The sequence below is a fragment of the Hyperoodon ampullatus genome (genome assembly GCF_949752795.1).
Source record: "Hyperoodon ampullatus genome assembly, chromosome: 1".
In the NCBI taxonomy this organism is placed as follows: Eukaryota; Metazoa; Chordata; class Mammalia; order Artiodactyla; family Ziphiidae; genus Hyperoodon; species Hyperoodon ampullatus.
The window spans coordinates 30,193,464-30,219,381 of NC_136914.1; the positions used below are offsets into that span (position 1 = coordinate 30,193,464).

The 25,918-nt window shown below is 35.6% G+C and overlaps 1 protein-coding gene across 3 annotated transcripts in view; it reads left to right on the forward strand.

The window, feature by feature from the left end:
• Nucleotides 1–25,918, forward strand: part of FSTL5 (follistatin like 5) — a gene marked incomplete at both ends in the record, with an annotated part of 543,379 nt that overhangs the window by 357,230 nt on the left and 160,231 nt on the right. For all 3 annotated transcript variants that reach the window (XM_079698612.1, XM_079698613.1, XM_079698614.1), the window contains one exon: nt 14,146–14,266. In XM_079698612.1, coding sequence (XP_079554738.1) covers nt 14,146–14,266 — 121 coding nt within the window. The remainder of the gene's footprint in view (nt 1–14,145; nt 14,267–25,918) is intronic.

The window sequence follows — 25,918 nt, forward strand, 5'->3', positions numbered from 1 at the left end:
AAGCTAATAACAATTATACTAAAAACTAAGAATAAAAGAGTTTAGAGTAATATGATAAATTGTACAAAGGGGACCTAATTTATGTTATCCAACAGGAGACTAATGTAATATCTCAAGGATACATAGGTGATATTCTGTAAAATGTATGCCTGGCAATGGAGATGAGGACCACAATGTGGGATAAAGGATGCTGGGCTGCTAGAGGGTCTGAAAGTGGCCTCTCTTGACAGAGCCTGATGGCAGGAGACAAGCCTGGGGAAGCAATCAGATATTATTTTTTTATATAAAATTTAAAACTCTTCCTACGTTCATTGCAGCACTATTTACAATAGCTAGGACATGGAAGAAACCTAAATGTCATATGATACCACTTATATGTGGAAGCTAAAATATGGTACAAATGAACCTGTTTACAAAACAGAAATAGAGTCACAGATGTAGACAACAAACTTATGGTTACTAAGGGGGAAAGTAGAGGGTGGGGAAGGATAAATTGGGAGATTGGGATTGACATATACACACTACTATATATAAAATAGACAACCAAAAAGGACCTATTGTATAGCATAGGGAACTCTGCTCAATACTCTGTAATAATCTAAATGGGAAAAAATATTGAAAAAGAATAGATACATGTATATGTATCACTGAATCACTTTGCTGTACACCTGAAACTAACACAACATTGTTTATATTCCAATAAAAATTAATTAAAAAAATAAAATGAAACTCTCTTACAACATTTTCTTTTATTGTGCCACACGTCTTTTACCCCTATGTATGTTAACCTGAGGTATAAAATATTTTTAAGGGATATGTATTTACGATTTATTAGAAAGGCATTCTAATACATTCACTCTAGAAACCTATTAGATTACTCTTTTAGGACTCATAGCCATGACTTTATCATTTTCATGATTTTAGAAAAGTGTAGAAAATTTCCAAATTGTGAATATAGCCTTATTTCCAGTTACTCTTTTCTTTCCCATTTTTCTCTGAGTGTAAAACTATCATTTGAACAATGAAGCTATCTGAGCCCATGTGGCCCAGAGAAAAGGAACTCTTAGTGAAGCAGTCCTTCCCTAAGGAAGCAAGAATATCCAGCTCCACTTCTAAAGGAACTCCAGAACATCTTACTTTTACCAACTACACGAAAAATATAGTGATTGTTGATGTGGGGATGAACTATTAGAAGTAATTATAAAATTTTAGTCCTTGTAACTTTAACAAGTTTATTCCCATTTAGAAATCTCCAGTGCATGCAAAATCAGATGTACAAACTATTAATTCCTTGTGATTAAGAGAATATGTCTCACATTTTATTCTAACTGCAAAGTGCTTTCCAAAAGTGCATTTTATTTGCTCCTTACATCTATTTGTGAGGTAAAGTAAGCAAATGCTTTAATTTCCATGTTGTATATTTGGAAATCGAGGCCTAAAGAGATGAAATAACTTTCTCCAGTTTCTTGAAACCAATCCATGACAAAGCTGGGTTTCAAATCCAAGTCTTTATTTTTCAAAAATTTGATGACCTAAATAAATAATTGGATGAAGTGTAAAGTTAACACAAGCAAGAGCAAGTCTTGTCTAAGAAGCTCAGTTTTCACGGGAAAAGTATGATACACGTGTAGATATACATTATCATCCAGCAGAGCTGAAGGAAACAGAAATAGGTAGAAAAACAAACATTGAAAGATGATAATTGTTCTGCTGTAAATACTGTGAATATCTTTTGTTCTACCTAAGCATACTTTGAATTGGAGAGTTGAAAATTATTTAAGATTGGGAGCAGATAAAAATCAGCTGGCTTTTTTCAGATCTTTAACATCAATTGTATCTTGTTTTGTGTGATTAGTTAAAAGGAAATAATTTCTTACCATTAGACATCTGAAAGGAGAGTCATGCAGTCTTTGTTTGAGATTCACAGTGGTTGGTAAAGAAGAGGTGCCCAGTAAACATTTCCTGAAAAAATAAATTGTCTTAGAGAAGGTTTTAAAGTTCTTCATTTTTTTAATTCTTATTTATTCTTATCTCTGAAACAGAGAACAAATATAAAAGAGTCATTGTTTTGGAATATGATATATGTTTTAGCTGTGTTATATGCAATTAGCAGAACAATACTCCTAATTCTCTCCTGACTCATCAAAGACAGCTGAGCCAACATGAGGGGTATCATCTAGCTGCACACAGAAAAAATATTCATGATATTTTATAACACATTTCTCATATAAACTATTTTCCTTGACTATTCATCAAGTCACTGGTTCTTTCCCCGAGTTTTTGGAATGATCCAGACCAGGAGACTGATTTTTGTACAGCTGTTCATCATTATTGCTTAATTGACAAAGTCATCAAACTTATTATATTCCTTAGTAACAACCTGTGGGTTCATGCACACTTAGTGAAACAGTCAGTAATCCTACATTTATTGAATTAGCACCTATTTTATTGTAAAACATTTCCAAATGATTTTCAAAACCTTTTATTTAATCCTTGAAACAATGTCTCTTAATGTGGAAATCAGACCACTCCTATTGTATGTTTCTTTTTTTTTTTGTCAATGACAAGCACCCAAAGGATGCTGCCTTTCATTTTCTTTTAATTTGTATTTTATTTTATTTTATTGACTTTAATTTACAGTGCTCTGTTAATTTCAGGTGTACAGCAAAGTGATTCATATACATATGCAAACATTGAATTGGAGAGCTGAAAATTATTTAAGTTGAGGAGCAGAATAAAAATCAGCTGGCTTTATTCAGTTCCTCAACATAAATTATATCTTTTTCTTTGTGATTATTTAAGAGGAGATTTATACATACATATATATATATATATATATATATATATATATATATATATATATATATATATATATATATATTATTTTTCAGATTCTTTTCCATTTCAGGTTATTACAATATATTGAATATAGTTCCCTGTGCTATACAATAGGACCTTGTTGGTTATCTATTTTATATATAATAGTGCATATATGTTAATCCCAAACTCATAATTTATCCCCTGTCCCCCCACCCATGCCTTTCCCCTTTGGTAACAGAAGTTTGTTTTCTTGCCTGTAGTCTGTTTCTGTTTTGTAAAAAATTTCATTTGTATCTTCTTTAAGATTCTGCATTAAGTGATATCATATAATATTTGTCTTTGTCTGATTTACTTCACTTAGTATGATAATTTCTAGGTCCAAAAACAATTAATAAAATATAATTCTTATTGTTTACCAATTATAGAATTTGGTGGACTCAACATTTGTAGATTTTAAATTTAAGCTTTTTTTTTTTTTTTTCTTTTGCGGTACGCGGGCCTCTCACTGTTGTGGCGTCTGCCGTTGCGGAGCACAGGTTCCACACGCTCACGCTCTGCACGCGCACGCTCCGCGGCCATGGCTCCAGACGTGCAGGCTCGGCGGCCATGACTCACAGGCTCAGCCGCTCCGCGGCATGTGGGATCTTCCCGGACTGGGGCACCACGAACCCGTGTCCCCTGCACCGGCAGGCGGACTCTCAACCACTGTGCCACCAGGGAAGCCCTAAATTTAAGCTTTTAACTCTTCCCAAGTAACCAAAAAAGTTCATGGTACATAATATTCTGTATTTTAGTTGTAATGCAATTTGGATTCACAATCTGTCTTGCTGGTATGAAGAAAAATGGTCTCTAACTATTGAGAAATCCAAGTGACCACCTCATGTAAGAATCTCAGTGCTCTTTTTGATTCTCAATTTAGTTTGCCTGTGCAATAGCTCCAGTGAAGTGCTATGAATAGTATTTCTTAAGAAAACAAAACAAAATTCTAAAAAAATTCTAAAAAGCATGGAGAGAGAAAACTTCAGCCAGAGGTAAAAAGTTATAGTAGATAGATATTGCTCCATGACACATTACTCCAAAATTTAGTGACTTAAAATCACAACCATTCATTATTTTTTGCAAGGTTTGGGGTCAGCTTGGAGTGCCTGCTGCTCTGGATTGAACCGGGCTGGTTTGGCTGAGTGTTCCCACTCCTGTGTAATAAGCTTCAGGGTATGCTTTGAACTGACTAGCCTCTGGTCGCTTCAGCTGAGATGATGCAGCTCTGCTTCACGTGGGCTCTCACCTGCCACCAGGCTAGTGAGCACTCCTTCTCATGTTGATGGTGAGGATACAAGAGAGAGCAGGCCGTGTCATGAACAGGGCAAGCAGGAGTACACTTTTCTTTCTTCACTGCTCTGCTTGCATCACATTTGCTAACCACTTTGGCCAGAGCATGTAATATAGAAAAGTCCACAGTCAAAGGGAAGACTAGAAAGTTACAAAGCAAATGGCATGACTTGGAAAAGAATTAATTGGGACCATCAATGAAATCTGTCTACCACAAAAGGTGATTCATTTGTTAACAATGCTGTTGGAAAGACCTATCTTCTAAGACAGGGAATGATTCTCCCTTGGAGGGTGAAGAGAGTTCAGTTTTCAGTTTGGGGGCAAGATTGGGTCTCTAATTAAATTTCATTGAAGGTCATGATTTCACTTATATGTGGAATCTAAAAAAATTAAATAAAGGAACAAATATAACAAAGCAGAAACAGACTCACAGATACAGAGAACAGACTGGTGGTTTCCAGAGGAAAGAGGGATGGGGGAAGGGGCAAAATGGGTGAAGAGGATTAAGGGATACCAGCTACTATGTATAAAATAAATAAGTTACAAAGATCTAATGTACAGCACAAGGAATATAGTCAATGTTTTATAATAACTTTGTATGAAGTGTAATCTATAAAAATGTTAAATTTCTATGCTGTACACCTGAAAGTAATAGAAGTCAAATATATGTCACTTTTTTTAAAAAAAGAGCTTAGTGAATGAAATGGGGGGCATTTGATTTTTGACATAAAGTAATTAGTACTGTTGGAATCAGCTTTCTGAATGCATTTATAATGACAATTACCTTCATTTAGAGAGAAACTAGGAACCTGTAAGAAGTCATAGAAAAAACATATTTTGAATGACAAGCCTTTACTTCCAAAATAAGCTCATTCTTCAATTATTTCTTTTGAAAAAACCCTTATTTAGAGTCTGGAAACAAGATTATTTTCAATTCAGAGTCATTGCAGTTAAATAGGCAATTACAACATAAAGAAATAAGTGTGTCAATAGGGCTAAATACATGGATTCTATGGAGTGCTATGTACAAGCTACATCATCAGAAATTAAACTTTGCAACATGTATGGCTTATTTTAACAGTTTTTATTGAAATATAAAAATGATAAAGACAGGTGTATAAACCTTAGGTTTACAGCTTGGGGAGTTTTCAGAAATTGAAAACACTGATGTAACCAGCTGTAAGATACTTTTGAATTTATTCTCTGTGCATTATCTCTTTTCCCTTATTATTGGCAAATGATTAGAATAGAAAATGTGTGTAGTGCAAAACATGTAGCTTTCAGTAGACCAGATAGCTGACATTTCCTTTTCCAAATTGGCATTTTTCTTGAGAAACATTAAAATTTGATGTACTAGTTTTTGACACATCACCTCTCTGCTGCAAATCACCCTTAAATGAATAACTTAGAATAGTATATCTGGACCCTGTGCATGTTTCTCCTGTGGCAGACGGCATGCTTTGTGAGTAGAGGGTAACAGAGACACTGGAGTAAGAGAGGAGTTTCTCTTCCAAGTCTGATGTGTTTTTCTAGACAGGCTCCTGCACTATGTGCAAATTTCTTAGTACCTAGGCTTCAGCAGAGCACACAGACCCTCCAGTTCCTTGGCTCCAAATGTGCCTGATTTATAACAGCTCAGGATAGTCCCTGTGGGCAGATTCCTCCAGCAATGCCACAGTGGCTTCTCAGTGGGCGTTTCCAGCAGGACGCCTCTGTACTTCCAGGGAGGCTTTGCAGCCTCTGCGAATTTCTCTACTCTCCAGTGAGCCAGAGATACACCCACCTTCCCTCTACAAAGAGGTCTGGGTGTCCACACTGAAGGAAAGGAGGCTTTCCCTTGGGTTCACAGTCTCATCCCTAGGGGTTCTGGTTGCTCCTAAATCTGTTATTCCTATGTTCTTTATAGTATCCTTTATTTGTTGGTAGACAATTCCCTGTTATGTTAATAGTTCCAGTTAAAATTTCCATTTTCAAATTACCGTGTGGCTCCTGACTCTTGATTAGTTCCGGAGTGACCTGCTTGCTTTCTTCAGGGTCCCGGAGTTCTTCTGATTCGAGACTGTTGATTCATGGTAGTAATGCTGAGTAGGTTTTGCATAATATTATTTGCCAATTTAATCCCTGATATTTAAAATAATTATCAATGAATATTAAACTCAACAGAATAGTAAAATCTACCTAAGAAGATATTGGAAAGATAATGATCAAAATTATATTGAAAGTAAGAAGCAAATGCTATTGAAAAGAAAGTCATCAGAAATGAATATTATTTGAGTACAAATATCAAGAAATGGTTAGTTTTATCACTGATAAAATGATAGTAGCATCAAACTCTGTTTTTGTAAAAAAAATTGTATTTACATGTTATTTATTTATGCTCATACAATTAATTGATTGATTAATTTTTACAATAAAGCTATAGATGACTGGGTGATCCAACTTCTCCTAGCCAGGAAAAGCATACTTTATGCTGGAGATTTGACATTGTTACCTCCCTTCTCTGATTTTTCTTAACCTCTTTGGTAGACATTCACTCCTATAAATGATAAATAATTTTTTTCAGGCATGGTGATACCTTTACTCTGGTTATACCTGGTCTCAAAAACCTGGGAGACTTTCCATTTCCTGAAGATGATTATGTACTTTTCTCTGACAGACTTTAATACTTCTGTTTACCTTTGGTCTTCAGCAGTATGAATATATTTCTAGATTGTTTTATAATTCTTATTTGTGGAAAATTCTAGACCATTCATTTTCAAATGTTTTCTCCCCATTCTTCCCTTTTCCTTCTGGGATTTCAATTAAATATATTTTAGACTAATATCGGCCTACATGCCTTGGATACTCTGTTCTTTAAAAATTGTTTTCAATAATTTCCTCTTTTGTTTCCATCCGAGTACTGTCTATTGACCTATGTTCAAGTTCACCAAGGCCTTCCTTGGATGTGTCAGGTCTACTGATGAGCCTGTCAGAGTCATGCTTCATCTCTGTTACTGTGGGGAGGGTACATTTATTTACAGCATGCCCTTTGCCATTTGCTTATTGTTTCCATTTCTCTGCTGAAATGACCCATCTATTCATGAATGTCTTCAAGTCTTTCCACTGGAGCTTGTAACATATTAATTGTAGTTATTTTAAATCCTCTGTCTGTTTGTTTTGTCTCTCAACAGCAGATTATTTTTTCTTTCCATTTTATAAGTCTCATAACTTTTCATTGAAATGTACATACTCTGTGTTGGGTAGCAGAGACCAAGGTAGATAGTATTTATGTCTGGAAATAAGCATGCCTCTCTCTCTGCTTGGCCTTTAATGAGGGGCTGTGCTGTGTTTCAGTTTTATTGGTTGCTGTGATTACCTTCAATGCACCGCCAGCCTCAGTTTCTTCAGTGTCACCTTGTGGTTAGGGTAAAAACCAGACTGATGGGATATCTGAACATCTTCCAGGTGGTGCTTCGTCCACCCTCAGTTTTAGGTGTTCCCTGTGAGCCTGTACCTTTGTCTCTCCATGCTCTTGTCCCTCTGTTCGTCTGCTGTTGCTGGTTTCTTGATCCTCGCTAGCCTGGGCAGTGAGGAACAGAGCTTTCTACATTTTCCTCATTCACCATCAGCCTTAGGCAGCTCATGTGTCTCTGAGTCTTTTGAGCCAGGTTTTCTCCATGACGCTGCCCTGCCTCCAGTGGTAAAGGATCTTTAATTTTCTGAAACTAGGAGGACTTCTTGCTTCTCTCCTTTTCCCAAGCTCTGTCAGTTTTCACCCACTGAAACTGACAGGATTTGCTGCCTTTTTTTCAGCAGCTTAAGACTTTGCTCCACTGGGGAGAAGGATCCAGGTGAGAATTGTTTTCTCCCTCAGCAGCGCCATTACCTGAGGGATGCTTTCTCAGCTCTCTCCTGCCCCAAGACTTTTCAGAAGCAAACAGTGGGGTCCATGGAGAAGGGACTGCCGGCGACTGTGCTCTCAGGGCTCTGTACTCTCACAACTGTGGCTGCTCAACTTTTAGCAGTTCCTTAAGAAGTTAGTTGATATCTTTTGTACCTGTTTGAACGGCTGCCTTGTTTCCTTCCAGTGTTGTGTTAGACGTGAATGATTGCCTGTGTCTTGAGCTGGAGGCTCACTCCAGCTTTCCTTAGATTTTACTTTCATTATTGCCTTTCAAAGTCAGCACACTAATGGGTTCAAGAACCCTGTTCAAGAACAGGGTGATTTTGCAGATTGTCCAGCTTCTTCTTGTTTGGATAAAACTCTTTCCATCTATCTATCCTAAAATGGAGTCAGAACTCTGTAATACATGTCATTAATTAAGCAATTCCATAAAAGTTACCAGGATTCTGGGTACCTTTGGTTACTATGTTATAAATATTTTTAAGAAAACCAAAATAAGGATTTATTCTCTTTTGAAATACACAAAAATATAGTTTAAAATCTAAATGTTTTATTTTTATTCCATTCAATTAAGAAGTGCAATTCCAGTCTATTTGAAGTAATGAGAAAGAGACTGAACTTTCTATTGATATATATACTTGGGGGAAGCTTTGTACTTCGAGATACACAATTTAATGTCTAGCAGATTTTTTATTGAATTTCTTTTTATATTTCAATATTACCCATGCCTGAGGGTATCTATAAGATAGGTACAATTTAAAGGAAAATAATATGTGGATAATTATAGACTCAATACTCATTGAAGACTATAATATGACAAACACACTTGAAGCCCCCGTAGGCTCTTCCCCACTATATTTTCCTTCTACTCTAGATATATTTCCTACCACGAGTCATATGTTAACCAGTTCTTTTCATTCTTACCATAAATGTATTTGTCTCTAAAACACGGTTTATTTTTGCCTGTTTTGAACTTTATGTAAATTGAGCTGTACTGCATTCTACATATATGTGACATTGAGCTTGGAGATCCATCCATGTAAACACCTGGGTCTGTAAGTGTGGACCTTCAGAAGCAGAGCCAGACAGCCTAGTTCTGAATATTGTATCATTAACTTATTAGCCTCCACAGAAAAGTTAACTCTTCTGACTTCTGTTTCTTTGTGTGTAAAACATACTGTCGAAATATACATAATATGGTTAATTAATATATTTCAAAGTTATATAGATCTTGATGTTTTAAAGTACCTACATATTGAAGGTGTTCTATTTAAGAAATAGGATACAAATTATAAATAACAATTAGCTATAAAATAGGATATTAATTAAAATAAGAAAAGAAGTCACAGAAAATTATAAATATATTTCTAAATTTTACAGAAATATATGACCATATAAACACATTCCAGGCCCTTGGAAAGGGTTTGTACAGATGAGGGGTTCTGAAACTTAAACTCTATCAGCTTCCGGGCAAATCTGACTCTGCATATATGTAAAACATTTTGAAGAGTTGTTCCATAAAAGTGATTGATATTTTTACTTATTTTTATTACTCACTATTATATTAATGGAAACTTTTGCCAGGGTTATTTTCTCAAGGGAAATAAAATATAGTCTAACTGTTTACATATACCATCAAATAATATTGTTGTACATAGTTTTCATAATGTTGGTTTTCTACCAAAGAATGCAGTTGCTTGACTTTTTGTTTGCTTATCAATTTGGAAAAAAATTTCAATTCATATTAGTTTACTTTTCTATTGTATTTCTTTAAATTGATACATGAAATTCTTTACTTTAGGAAAAAAGGTATTAAAAGTAATGAATTTACCAAATCGGATTTATATTATTTAATTTTATACTTCACTGTGCTTTTTATTGATGATAGGTTAAACATCTAAGAAAATAGACTAGTGAGAATCTTCCATAATTTTTAGAAAATCACATAAATTATGAGATAATGGTATTTTTGTGAATTTCAATATGTAGATGCATGCATAAATTACTTTTATTGCTATTTTATGAAAATATATTTTGTACACATATAAAGCTAGGAAAATAGCTTTCATAATATTACAAAGTAAAAGCATACTAGCATAATCAAAATTAGAAAGGAAATTAATGCCAGTGTATATCAAAGCAATGTGCATTACATAGAAAACCTCATTTAAAGTATTGTAATACTGGGACCATGTAATTTAAAGCTATGAATAAGAACATAATATGAAATAGGAAAATAAACTTAAATTTGAAATTAACCATTTTCTAATGGATGGGATTTATCTTTTGGATCATAACAAATGCCTATGTGTAAATACATGCCTAAAATTCAGCTGTTTTATTCTGGTATAGTCATACCTGATGTTTACTGCCTTATACATTCTGACTGATCAGTGTCTATGCTCTATAGGTTGTTAAACATTATGATTATTACTCTTACACCACTGATTATAGTCAATTAGTAGTAGCCATACAATTTTCAAAATTTTAGAAGTGTGCTATAGATTTTCCTTTTTTCCACAGTTCCCTTTTGTACTACTTTGAAAATAATATAAGTAGTCAACTCAACAAAATAAATGGTTTTAGGTTTTTTCTATTGAATTTTCAGACATTAGTGCCCTGAGGCAACTTTTTAATGGTATACAGGTTCATAAAGATTTAATCACTGAAGAAATATTTATGGAGAATCTGTTGGCAGCAAGATTATAAAGGTGTAATGGGGGTTCCGAATAAGTGCAAGATTTTGTCCCCAAATTCAGGGAGCATCTGTTATATAAGGACATAACTCTCAACCATGGCTGAGCATCAAAATCACACAGTTAGTTTAATCTACTTAAGATTGGAAAAATGCTGAGAAAATGAAAGATTAAAAGATTAGAAATGCTAAATCAGGATGGAGGTAAGGCATAGGATTGATGTATCCATATTAAAAAAAAAACTCAAAAGGTAAGTTTTATGTTTGGCTAAAATAATGGAGAATCAGGAAAGATGAAGATGGCTTAAGAATTGCATAATAACAAGGGTTCAGTTCTGGAGTCTGGGCATTTGTTTGGATGCCAATTTCTGATCCCTTACTTTGGTTGGTGTCTTACTGTGTTGGACTGCTATAACAGAAGACTAAGTCTTGGTGGTATAAACAACAAAAAAGTATTTCTCACAGTTCTAGGGCTAAGTCCAAGATCAAGGTGCCAGCACATTAATATTCTGGGTGATGGCCACCCTCTCGATTCATAGCCAGAATCTTCTCCCATGTCCTCAAATCTCTGTAGGATAAGGGCACTAATCCTGTTCTTAAGGGCCCCACCCTCACAACCTAATCACCCCCCAAAGGCCCACTATCACATTAGGCTTTAGTATTTCAACAGGTGAACTTTGAGTGGGGCACACAAACACCCAGACCATAGCAGTTGGTGACCTCAGATGAGCCCAAGCTTAACATCAGCATATTTCAGTTTTGTTATATATAAAATGGGGCTAATAGTAGTGCATTTTAAAAAGGTTGCTTAAAGGATAAAATCTGATAATTTATTTAAATTATTTATCACAGTGCCTGACATATTTAAGTGCTCAATAAATATTTATTGAGTTTTATAATAAGTATAGTGAAACAATCCATGCTTCATGCAAAGTGGTGAGACAATCTTGCTTATTCAGAAATGTTGTTTGAAAAGGTGATTATAAAGTTGTGTATTGAAAGAAATTGAGGCTGGAAGATTTTGCTTCTACTTGGAAGAAAGAGGAAAGAATAAGAAATGATAATATAGATTAGAAGGGATCGCACAATATGTTAATTTAGAACATACTTACATTAAAAGGATTTCATATTACAGAATAACACAGATAGCAAAATAAGGTACTTTAATAAACATTCTCAAGGTTATATTCTTGGAAAATTTTCACATCATTTGGTGAAGGAATCTGTATTATAGTAAATTGGGAAGGGCCAAGCTTTCTAGGTAGCTATACAGGAAAACACATGGAAAAGTTGTTTATTTCAAATTTTATGAATAATTTAAAAAGTATTATTTGAAAATAGACTTTAAAAGACCTATGTGCAGTTTGGCATAAATGAATTTAAATATAATTACAAATATGAGATATACTTTGGGTTTTTATGATTATTTCCAGTTATTCTTGTCCCATGAGGGAATTCATCTCTGTTCTGATTTGGTCTCCCTGGTCTGTTCTGCTTGTGAGGAGTCTTTCTGGTACATGCACATCCTGTGTGCTTGTCTACCTTGTGCTCATTAGGTATCTTACTATTATATTTCAGGTTATCAAGATTTATTTTTGGCTCATAGTCTCTCTCAAAATTTCTTTAACTCTAATCATCCTGAATGATTTCTGCAGAGGTTTGGCTTTTTCTCATATTATACCAAGCTGTGTGTCAACTACCTGCCTTTATGTTAACCTGAGGGACAGCCTAGCCTTTCTGTTTGGTGTTTCTGTTCTCTAGCCTAAGTACTCACCCAGGAGCCCTGTTTCTAATGGTAGCCCGTGGTGATGCAAGGGATGCTATCACAAATTGGTGTCACTCAGTGACGTCCTTGTTAGGATTTAATCTCCAAATTCTCCCCTATCGTGCAGGGCATGAGGCTTTTCCTGTAAGTCTATGAGATGCCCCTGGGAGCTGCAGAAATGTGTTATGATCAATCTCATATAATATGATATTGAGGAATTTTATTTTATTTGATAATCATTAAGAAAATATCCATCAGCTAAATAATCTGATGGTCAGAACATACAGTATGTTTCTCCTTCCCTCCTGACCCTCCTCCTCTTTCCCCTCCTCCCTGAAGCTCCCTCCCCTTTCCTCCCCAGCCTCCTTCTGCTTCTCCTTCTCCTTATTCTCATTCTTCTTCTTCTCCCCTGTTTCTTTCTCTCTCTCTTCTTCTTTCTGTCTCTCTCTTTCTTGACTGGGAGAACATTTTCATTATTTTGAGGTCCATATTCAATAGCCCCATAGTCATTTTTTTGATTGTAATTAATCTGTAGTGAGTATCAGTTAGAGGGAAGCTATTTTTAACAGAAATGCACATGGTGTGAATATAAGTAAAGTCAGAAACATATGGAGTCAGAAACATATGGACTCAACTCTAAGTCTTGCTCAAATAAAAAGAATTCATGAAAATGGAAATTTTCAGGGAGCTGCCATGTAGGTCAGATTGTGATGATTCTCTGAGGATGGGGTCTTGGAGGAGCTTCAGACCCGTTCTTCTCTCTCCAGGGTCTGCTAGGATGATAGTTTTCACTGCTAGCAGAGTTACGAAGCTGGTGGTCCAAGGCTTCCATGCAGCTCTGAAGAGAGGGAAGCCACCAGCCTCGCTGTCCTTGCTGAAATACAGCCACTTTTTCCAGTAATGCTGTGTGCGCTGGTGTGAGCCTTTGTCTATTTCCAAAGTTCTGAATAAGTTGATTATGACAATTTTTGCCAGTGTGTTCATTCCCTTTATGAAAGAGAAGATTTTCTGGTCTTTACTCTTCCAGAAGTGCTTCTTGGATTTGATTTTGATAAACAGCACAAGATTTTTAAATCTTTTTTCTAAAACGGTTATGCATATTTTCCCCCATAAATTTGAAATGCCGTGGTTATTTTAGCTAATGTACTGATTATTTCTGGGAGGCTTAAAAAATCCTGTTCTACTGATATAGCTATAAATTTTATGTCTGAAACCACACTGTTTTAATATTTTTTTCCTAGGTAAAGATATAATTAAAGGATATAAAACTTAATAGACAATTAAAAATGTGAAGAATGTAGTTAAGAGCTATTTGTTTTAGCTATAAATAAGAAAAATATTTTATACCTTTATTCATTAAAATGTAAACTGAATTAGAATAAATATGTAAAAATTCAATTATTTTATATAAGCTCATATATTTCAAATAAATACTGAGATAATACTTTTTAAACAAAACTTGTCTTGAGAAAATAGTAATTACAGCCTATAAAATCTTGCAACTTTATAGAGCTAACAGTGATCATTTTGATAATTTAAAGATAATATTTTAAAATACTTTGCTCCTGAATACATGTTTTAAAAAAGTGAATTGTTGAAATACATTTTAAGTAAAAACAGCTAATTTTATTTAATTTTACTTTTTTTCTATAGGACTTTGGAGATGATGGATCCTTATATATTACCAAGGTCACCACAACTCACATGGGCAATTACACCTGCTATGCAGAGGGCTATGAACACATCTATCAGACTCATATCTTTCAGGTTAATGGTAAGAAATGTGGGGGTGTTTTAATTGCTTTTTGCTTCAGTAGGTATTCAAAGACTGTCACAGTTGACTAAGAAGGCTTCATTTTGAGTTTCAGGACTTACTGTTAATGTAAAACCCTTCCAATTAAAAAAAAGTGAGTAAGTAAATATAATAAATTTGTACCACTTTTCTCATCATGAAACATTACAGAGTAACTCATTCTGACTGGAAAATTAAAGCATAGGAAATTTAAACTGTTTTTTCAACTTTAGAATATCAACAATTAGGCAACTGTATAAATTTTAGAAACTGAAAAAATTAAGCATTTAAAAATTTTAGTTAGACCAGATGTTTAGTTGATCTTATTAGTGATATAGAAAACTTATTTATGTACAAAGTTTTATAATCTCAATAATTAATTTAATGGCTATGAGCATTGGCCAAGTAGACTGATATCAATCTTCCAATCAGTGCTTTGTTTTATTTTTGACTTAATTCACATTTTAGTTATTGAGTTGAATTGATAATAGGATTGTATGTATGATTCATTAATACACACTAATTAATTTCCATACACATATATACATTAATTTACTCTATGGTTTACAAAAAGGAGGCAGAAACTTACTTGGCTTTCTGTAGGAACAGCAAGGTGGCTAGTGTGACTGGGATGAATTAAGAGGAGAGTGGAAAAAAAGTTTGAAAAGGTTGGGGAGCTTATGGTTTTGTTACTGAATTAAGTCATATAGACTCTGCTCCCCCTACCCGGCAGGGCAGGGTTCTTTTTTTTTTTTTTAATTGTTATTGGAGTATAGTTGATTTGCAATGTTGTGTTAGTTTCAGGTGTACAGCAAAGTGAATCAGTTATACATATACATAGATCCACTCTTTTTTTGGATTCTTTAGGGGAAGGTTCTTTTTCTGTTTTGTTCAAGCAGCCAATAATGAAGCTGCAGCTGAAATTGACAAAGCACAAGCTTTATTCAGTGACCAAAGAATGGAGAAGCAGGAACTAAGTTCCCAGATCAACTTCTTGCCTACCTGGCAAAAGGAATTTAATTTTAAAGAGTGAAGGCAAACAGAGGAAGAATGAGACTAATGATGGGGAGTTATGTGCATTAGTTTACTGGGGAAGGGGCAGTGCTTTTTCGAGGGAGAGGGGTGCCACCCCCTTTTTATCTTCTTTTGGTCCTTAGTGTCCAGTCATGGCCACCAGGTAGGCGTGTCACTGAATATGCTAATGTAGGAAAATCAGCATACAATGGGATTGAGGGTCTGTTGGAGGTCAGATTTATTCCCATCTTGGTCCCAGCTAGTTCCATTTGGTTTTTTTTGTTGGCAGCTTCCTTTCTTATCTCTGGACCCTTTAACTTAAAGATTTATGTTAACTTCTGCTAAAAGTGGGGTTGGAGGGTTTTGAGCAAATACTCAGAGCAGCTCTGGCAGAGTTTGAGTATTGTTGACACTCTACAGAAGGAGATTTAGGTTTTGGTTTCTGGTGCAAATCCATTTGTCAGCTAGACATGGGTCAAGGCTTGGAAACGGGCTTTCACAGAAACCAGTGAATACAACAGACAAAGTGTGAAGGAGGTGAGGCTTGTTCCCAGTGGTCTCAGATGTTTGGAGTTGGATGTTCAGAGATAGCAACTGTCCCAGAGGACTCAGTCTTGGCAGGACAGGACAGGAGTGTGTGTGGGATGTTCCCTATCTGGGTGCTGCATCCATGGCGAACTGGTGGTTGTAGGCAGCCAGGCCCTTGTCTTCCTCTTTGTGGTGATTTTTACTGGCTAATGGCCTAATTGACAAAACTGATGCTTTGAGGTGTTTTTTGTTTTTTTTTTTAAGTTAGGGAGAAAGATTCTCCAATTTTGTGCTTGGCTAACCAAAAGTTCTGTCTTTTACCTCTCATCCTCACTTCTAGCCCTTGTTTGTCCAGTCTAAGTACCTACCACACTAGAGTTCTAGCTGGTTTGTAGAGCAATGCATGGTCCATGTTCTACCTGCATCAGAACCACAGGAAAAAATATCAAAAATTTAGAACCTGAGCTTCAACAGCACTCTCTGGAAATTTGATTTGAAATCTGCATTTTGATAAGCTTCTCAGGTAATTGTGATGCATGGTAGAGCATGGGAACCATTCTAAATGGATGCTCCTCTGAGGGTCTGCTCCCCAGTCACGTCCAATGTAGGTTTCTTACACAACTCACTCACTTTCCATGCTCCAGCTGGAAAGCCCAGGAAGAAGGCTTTGAGCCACACTGTAGGCATTTATGTTGTAAGATGTGCCTTGAGTGGTGCTGGGGAAATTCGGTGTCCCTATTTCATCCGTCCTGTGCATTAACTATTTGCTCTGATCTCAGGTTTTTCTGAAGATGGAATATGAGAATAAAGGAATAATGAGGTCTCAGAAACAGTGCTGCCTCTCCTCCACCTTCAGGCTTAGCATTATGAATTAAGAGGAATTCAGTATTAACAGTGATTACCTAGACTAAGTACTGGTGCTTTCCTTTTCCCAGGAACAAAGATCCCTAAACCTGGGAGTAAAACCAATGTCTTCCTATTACCTCCTGCTACATTTAATCTGCTTTGAAATCCTTGATATAAAAGTTTTTGTGAAGGGATGGGGTTTGGAAAGAGAAACAAGGATATTATGTTTGTTGAAAGTGAACAGGTAGAGAACTGTGCAGTAAGTGGAGAGTCACTTGGGGTCAAGAGAGGGAATTTCATTTTGCAGATGTGATTATCTTTTATGTCGATGTGAATAATGCAGGAAAAATGAAAAGCAGCTCATATAAGAGAAAAAGGGGAAAATTGCAGTAATCAGGTCTTTAAAAAGTTGATATAATCTAGTACACAGATGGAAGGGCTGTTCTTTGAAAGATTGATAGTTAATCTGTTGAAACAGGGAGGAGGACAGACAGTTTGGGAGCAGATGCTCAGGGTGGGCGCATGAGGAAATCCTCTTTGCATTGCTTGGATTATTTCAGTGTCATGAGGAATAGTCCCCTACATACAAATGAGTTCCATTCCAAGAGCACATTCATAAGTCCAGTTTGTTTGTAAGTCCAATAAATTTAGCCTAGGTACCCAACTAACACAATCGGCTATATAGTACCGTACTGTAATAGGTTTATAGGTTTATAATACTTTTCACACAAATAATACATAAAAAACAACACAAAAAATAGAAAACATGTTTTAATCTTACAGTACAGCACCTTGAAAAGTACAGTAGTACAGCATAACAGCTGGAATCCAGGGGCTGGCATCGAGTGAACGGGCAAGAAGAGTTACTGACTGGAGGGGGGACAGGAGGTGGGAGATGGTAGAGCTGAAGGATCGTCAGCAATAGGAGACTGAGGGCAAGCTGCAGTTTCACTCACGCCTGACGTTGATGGCACAGGATCTGGTTCCTTGCTGGATTCAATTCTATCTACCCTGTTGAAAAAACAATCCATTGATGTCTGGGTAGCTTTTTTTTCTCGTCATAGATGATTCGGTAGCACTGGATTGCATTCTGAATGGCTGCTGCGACCTTCATGTACCATTCTACGTTCAGGTCCTGTGCCTCAAAAACTAACAGTGCCTCCTCAAAGACAGAAAATCCCCTTGCCATTTCCTGCATCATGAATCTCTTCAGTTCTTCAGTTACTTCTTCCTCTTGTCTCTCTTCATCCTTTCCCTGGGCCTCCTATTCCTGGTGCTTCTTAGCAGTACCAGGTACATCACCGCTGCTTTTACACTTGCTTCCAGACATCCTAATCTTGAAATAAAGATACTGTACTACCGTACCGTATACAGTCCTGTACAGTAAAGTACACAAAAGCACAACTACTTGTAGAGGATGCACTTACGTGACAGTGTACACCAGACACCTGAACTAACTTATGTGATTGGACGTGTGAATGCACATTCACATCTTTGAAAGTTCGTAACTTGAAGGTTCATATGTAGGGGACTTACTGTACAAACTATTGAAAGTGTGCAGTTTGTGAGAGATTTAGTGATTTGAGGAGAAAAGTTGTAGGGAGGTAGGGTTATAAAAATAGCAGTATGTAGTTGGAATGTTGGGCACATCTTTGGGTGTTCTTGAGATGATATATATTAGTATGTTTTCTTTCTGTTGTGGTTGGCTGCAAATTTGTAATCATAGAAAGAGGAGATTTGCTTTACCAACGTCTTATTTTGTCACATGAGTACGTAGGAGAGAGACATATAAGTTTAAGTACATTTACAAGAGAATGATTATAATGATGGAACACAGAATAAATGGTAAGGTAAGGAAAGTTGTAGGTAAGGAAAGACGTGAGACCATGAGAGATGAGGAACGAAGTGAAAAACTGACTGGGGTATTCAAGTTGGTCAAATACTACTAGAGTGAGGTACTAGAGAGAAAGAAATGCAAAACCTTCCCTCAAAACATTTTCTGAAGGCATCTGGCAATATCTGTTTATAAGAAATACTTTTATTTAGTTCAAGCATATATAAAGGAGTATATGGACCATTAAGATTTGACAGATGTTTAGACAGCCCAGCTGTTCTTTTAAATCTAACTTGTCAGTTCTTGCCTTAGCTGAGAGGGAGAAATGAAGCATAGACTAACACTAATTCATCAAATTCAACCACAACCAATAAAAAACAACAAACTTGTTCTACTGCATTTTTATCAACTAGGGAATAAGTGTATTTCAAGGATCATTTTTAATATTTAAACCTATTTGAAGAAACCAAAAACCTGGGTAGAAAATGTATTATGCATGAATCGGTAAGAGATTATCTTCAGCTGCTGTAACAGACACCCCAAATAACAGGGGCATAAAGAAGGTATCGGTGTGGTGTTCTTATGTGTAAAAGAAGCACAGATGATGTGGCTCAGGATGGCAGCCCCGCAGTGCCATCACTATCCTAGGCTCCACTATTTGTGGTTAGAACAGTGTTTCCTTTCTCAGTGTTTTCCAAATGGAGGTGAAAATTCCAGCCATCATTTTCATATTTCAGCAGGGAAAAAGTAATCAAGAGGAAGGAAAAATACTGCCTGACACCTGAGAGCCCACTTTTAAAAGAACTTTAAAGGAAGTGCCGACAATAACTGCCATTGACCCTCTAAACGCAGAGATTGCTAAAGAGGCTTCTTTGACCTTGGGGTTTGCCATTCACAACGATGAAACATTCAGTTATTTAGGAGGAAGGGAGGAAGGTGAGAATAAATACTGGATAGGTAACTAGTTGTGTTTATCACTTCATAATAAAATGTTTAGAAATGGTAGAATTAGCTATAAAACAGCAGCCCTACAAGTCATTTGCTAAATAAGTGATTTGTCGCTTTTCTTAATGTTTCCCTTTCCTTTGGTTTTATATTGTTTATATTGGGAATAATAACTTTAAATGTATGCTTTGTGTATAAATAAGTATAGTAAACTTGAGGTCACTCAGAACAGTTATAGGCCAATAACAAAAGAATAGTTGAGAAGGAGCTGTGACACTGAAAAATACAATGAACATGCGAGAAAATGCAAATTAGGTAGACAAATAGCACATTTATGGACCCAATAAATCTCTAAAACTAGTTTAACTCATTTTTCAATCTCTATCCACTTTTCAGAAAAGGTTAAAAAGACCTTTAGAAAATCAGGTTTCCATAGGGAAGTTAACATATTTATCTTAACAATTTGTCAATTAGCTATAAAAATAAAATATATTATGGATTACCATAAAAAGCTCTGCAAATACCACAAGTCATTGGAATTTGTTAAAGAGTGTTTTTGAAGTGCAAAGTCTATTTAAATATCCCTGGGTGCGAGCCAAATAAAAGTCTATCAATAGCCCTTTTTCTTTTCAAACAATGCAAAATTAGATTATTGAAATATGAGAGTGCTTCTGTGTCCTCGTCAGAAGAAACATTATGTATAAATCAAAGGAGCTTGACTCTACCAGTGGAATTCATTTCATGCTTTTCTTTTTTTTTTTTACATAAAGCAAATCGGCTTTAGATCTTCAGCTTAGGATACAGAATGTATGAAATTTTAAAAGTAATTCAGTGTTTACTCTACCCTCTGGGCAGAAAGCTCGTCCATATTAAAAAAAAAAACCCATATGCATGCTGTTATTTCTCCCTCCTTTATTGTTTAAGACCTCACAGATAATATCAAGTGGATTTGTTTATCTACTCATGTCAGAAACTTCTGCACAAAATTTCTGGTTCTATAGGATGTCTATGTAGAACACCTCTATTTTTCTCCTTCAGAATTTGGAAACATCATTTGGAGCTAGCCATATAGACATCAAAGCATCATCTTCTTACTGATAAAGCTTTTTAGAAAAAGTGGCTTAAGTCTGGAGCAACAGTGGTCTGCTTCTTCATGCATCATAGAATTGAACTTCCAGTTTCAGGCAGCCTTCCCTGCTAAGCTTTCAGCAAGGACAAAGCACAAATGGGAATATAACCTTCCTGCAGGCAGTAAGGTCCGGAAAGCAGGAAGCAAAAGGCCGAGTGCCTCCTCTCTCTTCTTCCCACCGTGAGTTACTAAAGTGTGTGAGAGAGAGAAGTTTTGAGGGTTACTCTGGCTCAGTGATTCTCTAACTGTGGTTTTTGAGCAAGTAGCATGAGCAACTTATTTTATTTTTAATTTTAATTTTATTTTTTAAAAACATTTTATTGAAATATAGTTGATTTACAATGTGTTAGTTTCAGGTGTACAGCAAAGTGATTTAGATATACATATATATATTCTTTTTTGATTCTTTTCCCATTATAGGTTATTACAAGGTATCGAGTATAGTTCCCTGTGCTCTACAGTAGGTGCTTGTTGTTTATCTGTTTTATATACAGTAGTGTGTATCTGTTAATCCTAAACTCCTAATTTATCCCTCCCATCCCCTTTCCTCTTTGGCAACCATAAGTTTGTTTTCTATGTCTGTAGGTGTATTTCTGTTTTATAAATAAGTTCATTTGTCTCTTTTATTAAAATGCAAATTCTCAGGGTTCATCCATACCTACTGAATCAGAGGATCTGGTCATGAGGTAGGATGATCTGTGTTTTATAAACCCACCTGATGACTGATGATAAAGTTGGAGAACTACTGGTCCAGCAGTTTGATTCCCCAGAAACATGTGAAGCAGGAGTATATGTCCTTCCTCAGATTCTCCAGCTTTATTCTCTTAATTTTGACTTTAAAATAAGCATATAGGGATCTCAGGGAGTGGCTGTTTCTTCAGGGGTTGAGATCCGACATGTATCAAATCAGTTTTGCCCTCAATCTTGATGATTTGCTCCAAGCCCCACTTGGGCCTCCTCAGCTGTGGTCGACATCCCCTGACACCTGGTCATGCAGGAGTTTGTCTCTCTTCCACTCTCCTGAGGACTTTATTTGACACAAGAAGCTTTATCAGCCTCATTTCAGGTAGCCCAGTTGTGCCAGGAATTGAATGCCCCCAGGGACAGTCCTTAACCAATGAAGGACATGAGTCAATGGGTAAGAAGCCCAGCACCCACTCCTCAGTGGGAAGGTTCTCAGGTGCATTGTACCTGATTCCTCAGAGTGTCCTCACCGGAATTAACCCTTTTTTTGTGCTAATTTTCTTTCCTCTGTTGTACTTTTCCTACTCTTTAACTTGTGCTTCCTGGGATCACTTTCCAAATCAACCATCTGAACCTAACTTCTTTTCTCAGAGCTGAATCTGGGGACACTCATACTTAAGGGGTGTCCTTAACTTAATGACTGTTGCTTCCCTTTTGTATCTCACCCCCCTGAGAGCTACTGGTGGGCACTATATGTTTGCTTTCAGAAGGTTTTTAAATATGATAGAACAGTACATTACCTCATTAACTCCAAGGCCTAAAGATTCTTTCTATTACTTCCCATGCTAAATTATGTGCAGTTACACTGTTTAACCGAGCTCTTCAGAGCTTCTGCAATTAGATTAAATCATGATATCAAGATACTCCAATTACACAATAGTGAGAGCATAGACGTGCTCACATTTTAATAGATAATCTAATTATTAAATTCCCAGAGAGAAATAACACTTCAAAGATTAAAGTTACAATGAAATTAGTCCAAAGTGATTAATATCAAAAATTAAATTCTTCTGCCCTTCTGACATACAGTCTAAAGAAAGTCTGAAAGTCTTAAAGACAAGTAAAATCTAAACAGTCATGTCCCTCCTTAATTTCTTATTTTGCTTCCTTTCAGTGAAACAGTTTCTTGAAGTTCATAGTTTTGGGAGAACTTCAACATCTCTCTCCTGGGCTGATTCTCACTGGATTTAAGTGTACCCTCATGTTATGTGTTTTCAAATGGTTGCATCTGTTCTCTATTCATTATTTCCTTGTATTCTGCCTTCTGTTGGATTACATAACTTTTAGAATTCTGTTTTTTCTCCACTATTAACTTATTAGCTATGGCTTTTTGTTGATATTTTAAGGTGTAAGTGAAAGCTTTGTTTACAATATACAACTCTAACGTATTGCCATGTATCTTCAGATATTTTACCACTTCACGTATAAAATAAGAACTTTAATACAGTATACATTGATCTCTCTTCTTTCCATTCATTGTGGTAATATTGTCAAACATTTTACTTCTATATATGTTATAAACCTCATAATACATTGTGTTATTTTTGCTCTAAATAGTTTAATATCTTTCAAAGAATTTTAAAAAATACAAGAAAACAAGACTTTTACATTTATCCTTTCTAATTCCCCTCATTCTTTCATGTAAATCCAAATTTCTGAATTTTCCTTTAGCCTAATAAACATTATGTAACAATGTGAAATTCATATCTGCTCCTGATACATTTTCTCAGCCCTTGTTATTTAAAGATATTTTAATTTTTTCTTCATTAAAGAATTATTTCTGCTGGATATTGAATTTGGAACAGATAGTTTTCCTTTGTGTTTTCTTTCAACACTTTTCACATGTTATTCTATTACCTTCAGGCTTTCATAATTTCTAATGAAAACTCACTTATTTCTAGTTTTTTTTTTTCTATTTCTCTTCTGTTTTTGCAATTTTCTCCTTTTCAATGGGTTTCAGCAATTTGATTATGATATGCCTTGGTTTTATTTTCTCTACTTAGATTTATCCTGCAGGGATTGCTCAACTTGAATTTTTGGTATACATTTTTCAACAAATTTGGAAAAATAAATTGTCAATTCTTTTCAAACAGGATTCTGGTCTCTCCCTCCATTAGGAATCCAATTACCGATATGTGTTATTGCTTACTATTTTCACACAGACCACTAAACTCTGTTCATTTTTTCTCTTCAATCTTTGTTCTTACTGTACTTCAGTACAGATGGTTTCTATTGCTTTGACTTCAAGTTCACAAATCTTTTTTGTACGTGTCTAGTCTGCTATTAATCCCAACCAGAGTATTTTTGAAATTTATTTCAGATATTGTATTTTCAACTCTAGGACTACCATTTATTTTTTATGATCTGCATTTATCCCCCATTTTTTCATGTTTTCCTTTAAATCTTTCAATCTTTTCATACCAGATATTTAAAAAAATTTTTGCTAATTTCATCATCTCTGAAATTGTCTCTATTGACTAATTTTTTTTTGCATATGAGTCTAATTTTCTCTCTTCATGTCTGTTAAAGTATTTTTAAATTGGATGGTGAAAATTGTTGAGAGAGATTTGCTGGATAATTCTGAGAAGTATTGATTTTTGTTTTGATATTAATTTACCTGTATATCAGTTTTATATTTTAGAGTTTTTTAAACTCCATTTGATTATTTCTAGAGTAGCCTTTATACTAGAATTTTTTCGTTAACCTTCTAAAGTGCATTATTTCTGGAGTCTCTATGAGCTCTCCAATCTGGTTTTTCAGTTAAATCTCTCCAGTCTGAAATCTGATTAATCCAACTCATATGTCACCTACCACTATGTAAGCTCTTGGAATTTTTAGAATTATAGCTCCCTGGTTTTATTTCTTGCTATAGTAATTGAATTTTGCCTGACTTTGTGAAGTTTTATGCTATGCCTTGAACCAAAGCCCCCAAAGACCCCTATTAAGATTCCTGTAGCTCCTTCTCAACCTATTTCTCTCCCTTTTGGTACTCTGTTCTACAAATTCCAGCTGCCAAGCTTTCCTGAATTCCAATCTCTTTATATTTAGTTCATTGAGAACTTTCGATTCCCCTTCTCTGCATCAATATCAACCAAATGCCTTTTGGCTGATAGCTGAGGCAATTCTACAGCTCATCCCACTTTTTTTCTTTTTGCCTTATTTCAAGAATCATAGTCCTCTGCTGCTGGTTTCCAATATTTGATAACTGTTGTTTCCTATGTATTCTGTTTATCTATGGCAGAGGGGTTATCTCATTAATTTCCATGATGATCTTATATCTCATAGGAACCATTCTTAAAAACCTGATTGGTAACATTAGTTAAAGGCATGTTTTCTTACGACCCTCATTTGTAAAAGTTCTGAAAGTTAGTGGATATGGTTAATGTAGACAACATCAAGAAAGTATCAAATAAACTTAAAAAATTACAAGTAATACTTCTTTGTTCTCAGAGTTCAGTACTTTAATTCAGCCCCAAACCAGAGCAGGCACTCAGTAGTATATGAAGGAAGGAGAATGACAGGAAAAAAAAAAAGTTGGTTTTGCTGTGGAAAGATATGACTCTTTCTGTATCAACTGTCCAAGGTAAAATAACTTATATTTAATTGATCAAACCCACACATAAATAGGTTAGTTTTGTCACTATATGTGGAGGAAAGTTGATTTTTATCTTCCAAATAATTCTCTTTAGTTTTCTTTAGTAATAAAAGATCAGTTTTAGTAGACCTAAGGCCACCCACCAAAATCTACCTTTCCCAGATCTCTTTGAAGCTAGATGTTGTCCTGTGACACATTTTGGGCCAATGGAATGTGAGGGTAACTAATGCATTTACTGTCTGAATTTTGACCAAAATAGGAAAGCTATGTGCCTGCCTTTCCTCTTTTAACTGTTTCTGCTTTTTTGGAATATGGGTCCGGTGGTAGTAGCTTGGGGAGCTATTTTTAATTTGGAGAAAGTCATGCTTTGATGTTTGCAGAAGAACTAAAATAGAAGATGCCTGGGTGTGGTAGGCTGAAAATGTCTTAACAAAAGCCATTCACTTCCTAATCCTTGGAACATGTGAAGGCTACTTTAAATGGCAAAGGGGACTTGTATACATGATTAAGTTAAGGTTCTCAAGATAAGGATATTATTCTGGTAGGCTCTAAGTGTAACTATAAAGGTCCTCATACAAGAGAGGCAAGGAAGTAAAAGAAGAAATTAGGAGATGTGATGGCAGAGGCAAGAAGTTGGAGAGATTTGGTGAGTGAGTAACAGACCAAGGAATGTAAGTGGCCCAAGAAACCAGAAATTGCAAGGATGTGGAGTTTCCCCTAGAGCTTCCAAAATGAACCAACCTTACTGGCACCTTAGTAAAACTTATTTTGGTTTTCTGACATTTAGAAATGTAAGAAAATAAATTTGTGTTGCTTAACACCACAAAAGTTATGGTAACATGTTACAGCAGCAAAAGGAAATGAATACATCATGTATGTGATAAGAACAAGGTACCCAACCATCATCTGGCCACCTGCAAGGCCTTATATCTTGTTTAAGCCAAAGTATTTGGTTCTATGTTAAAACAGCTTAATCCATGCCCACACTACGAAGGCACC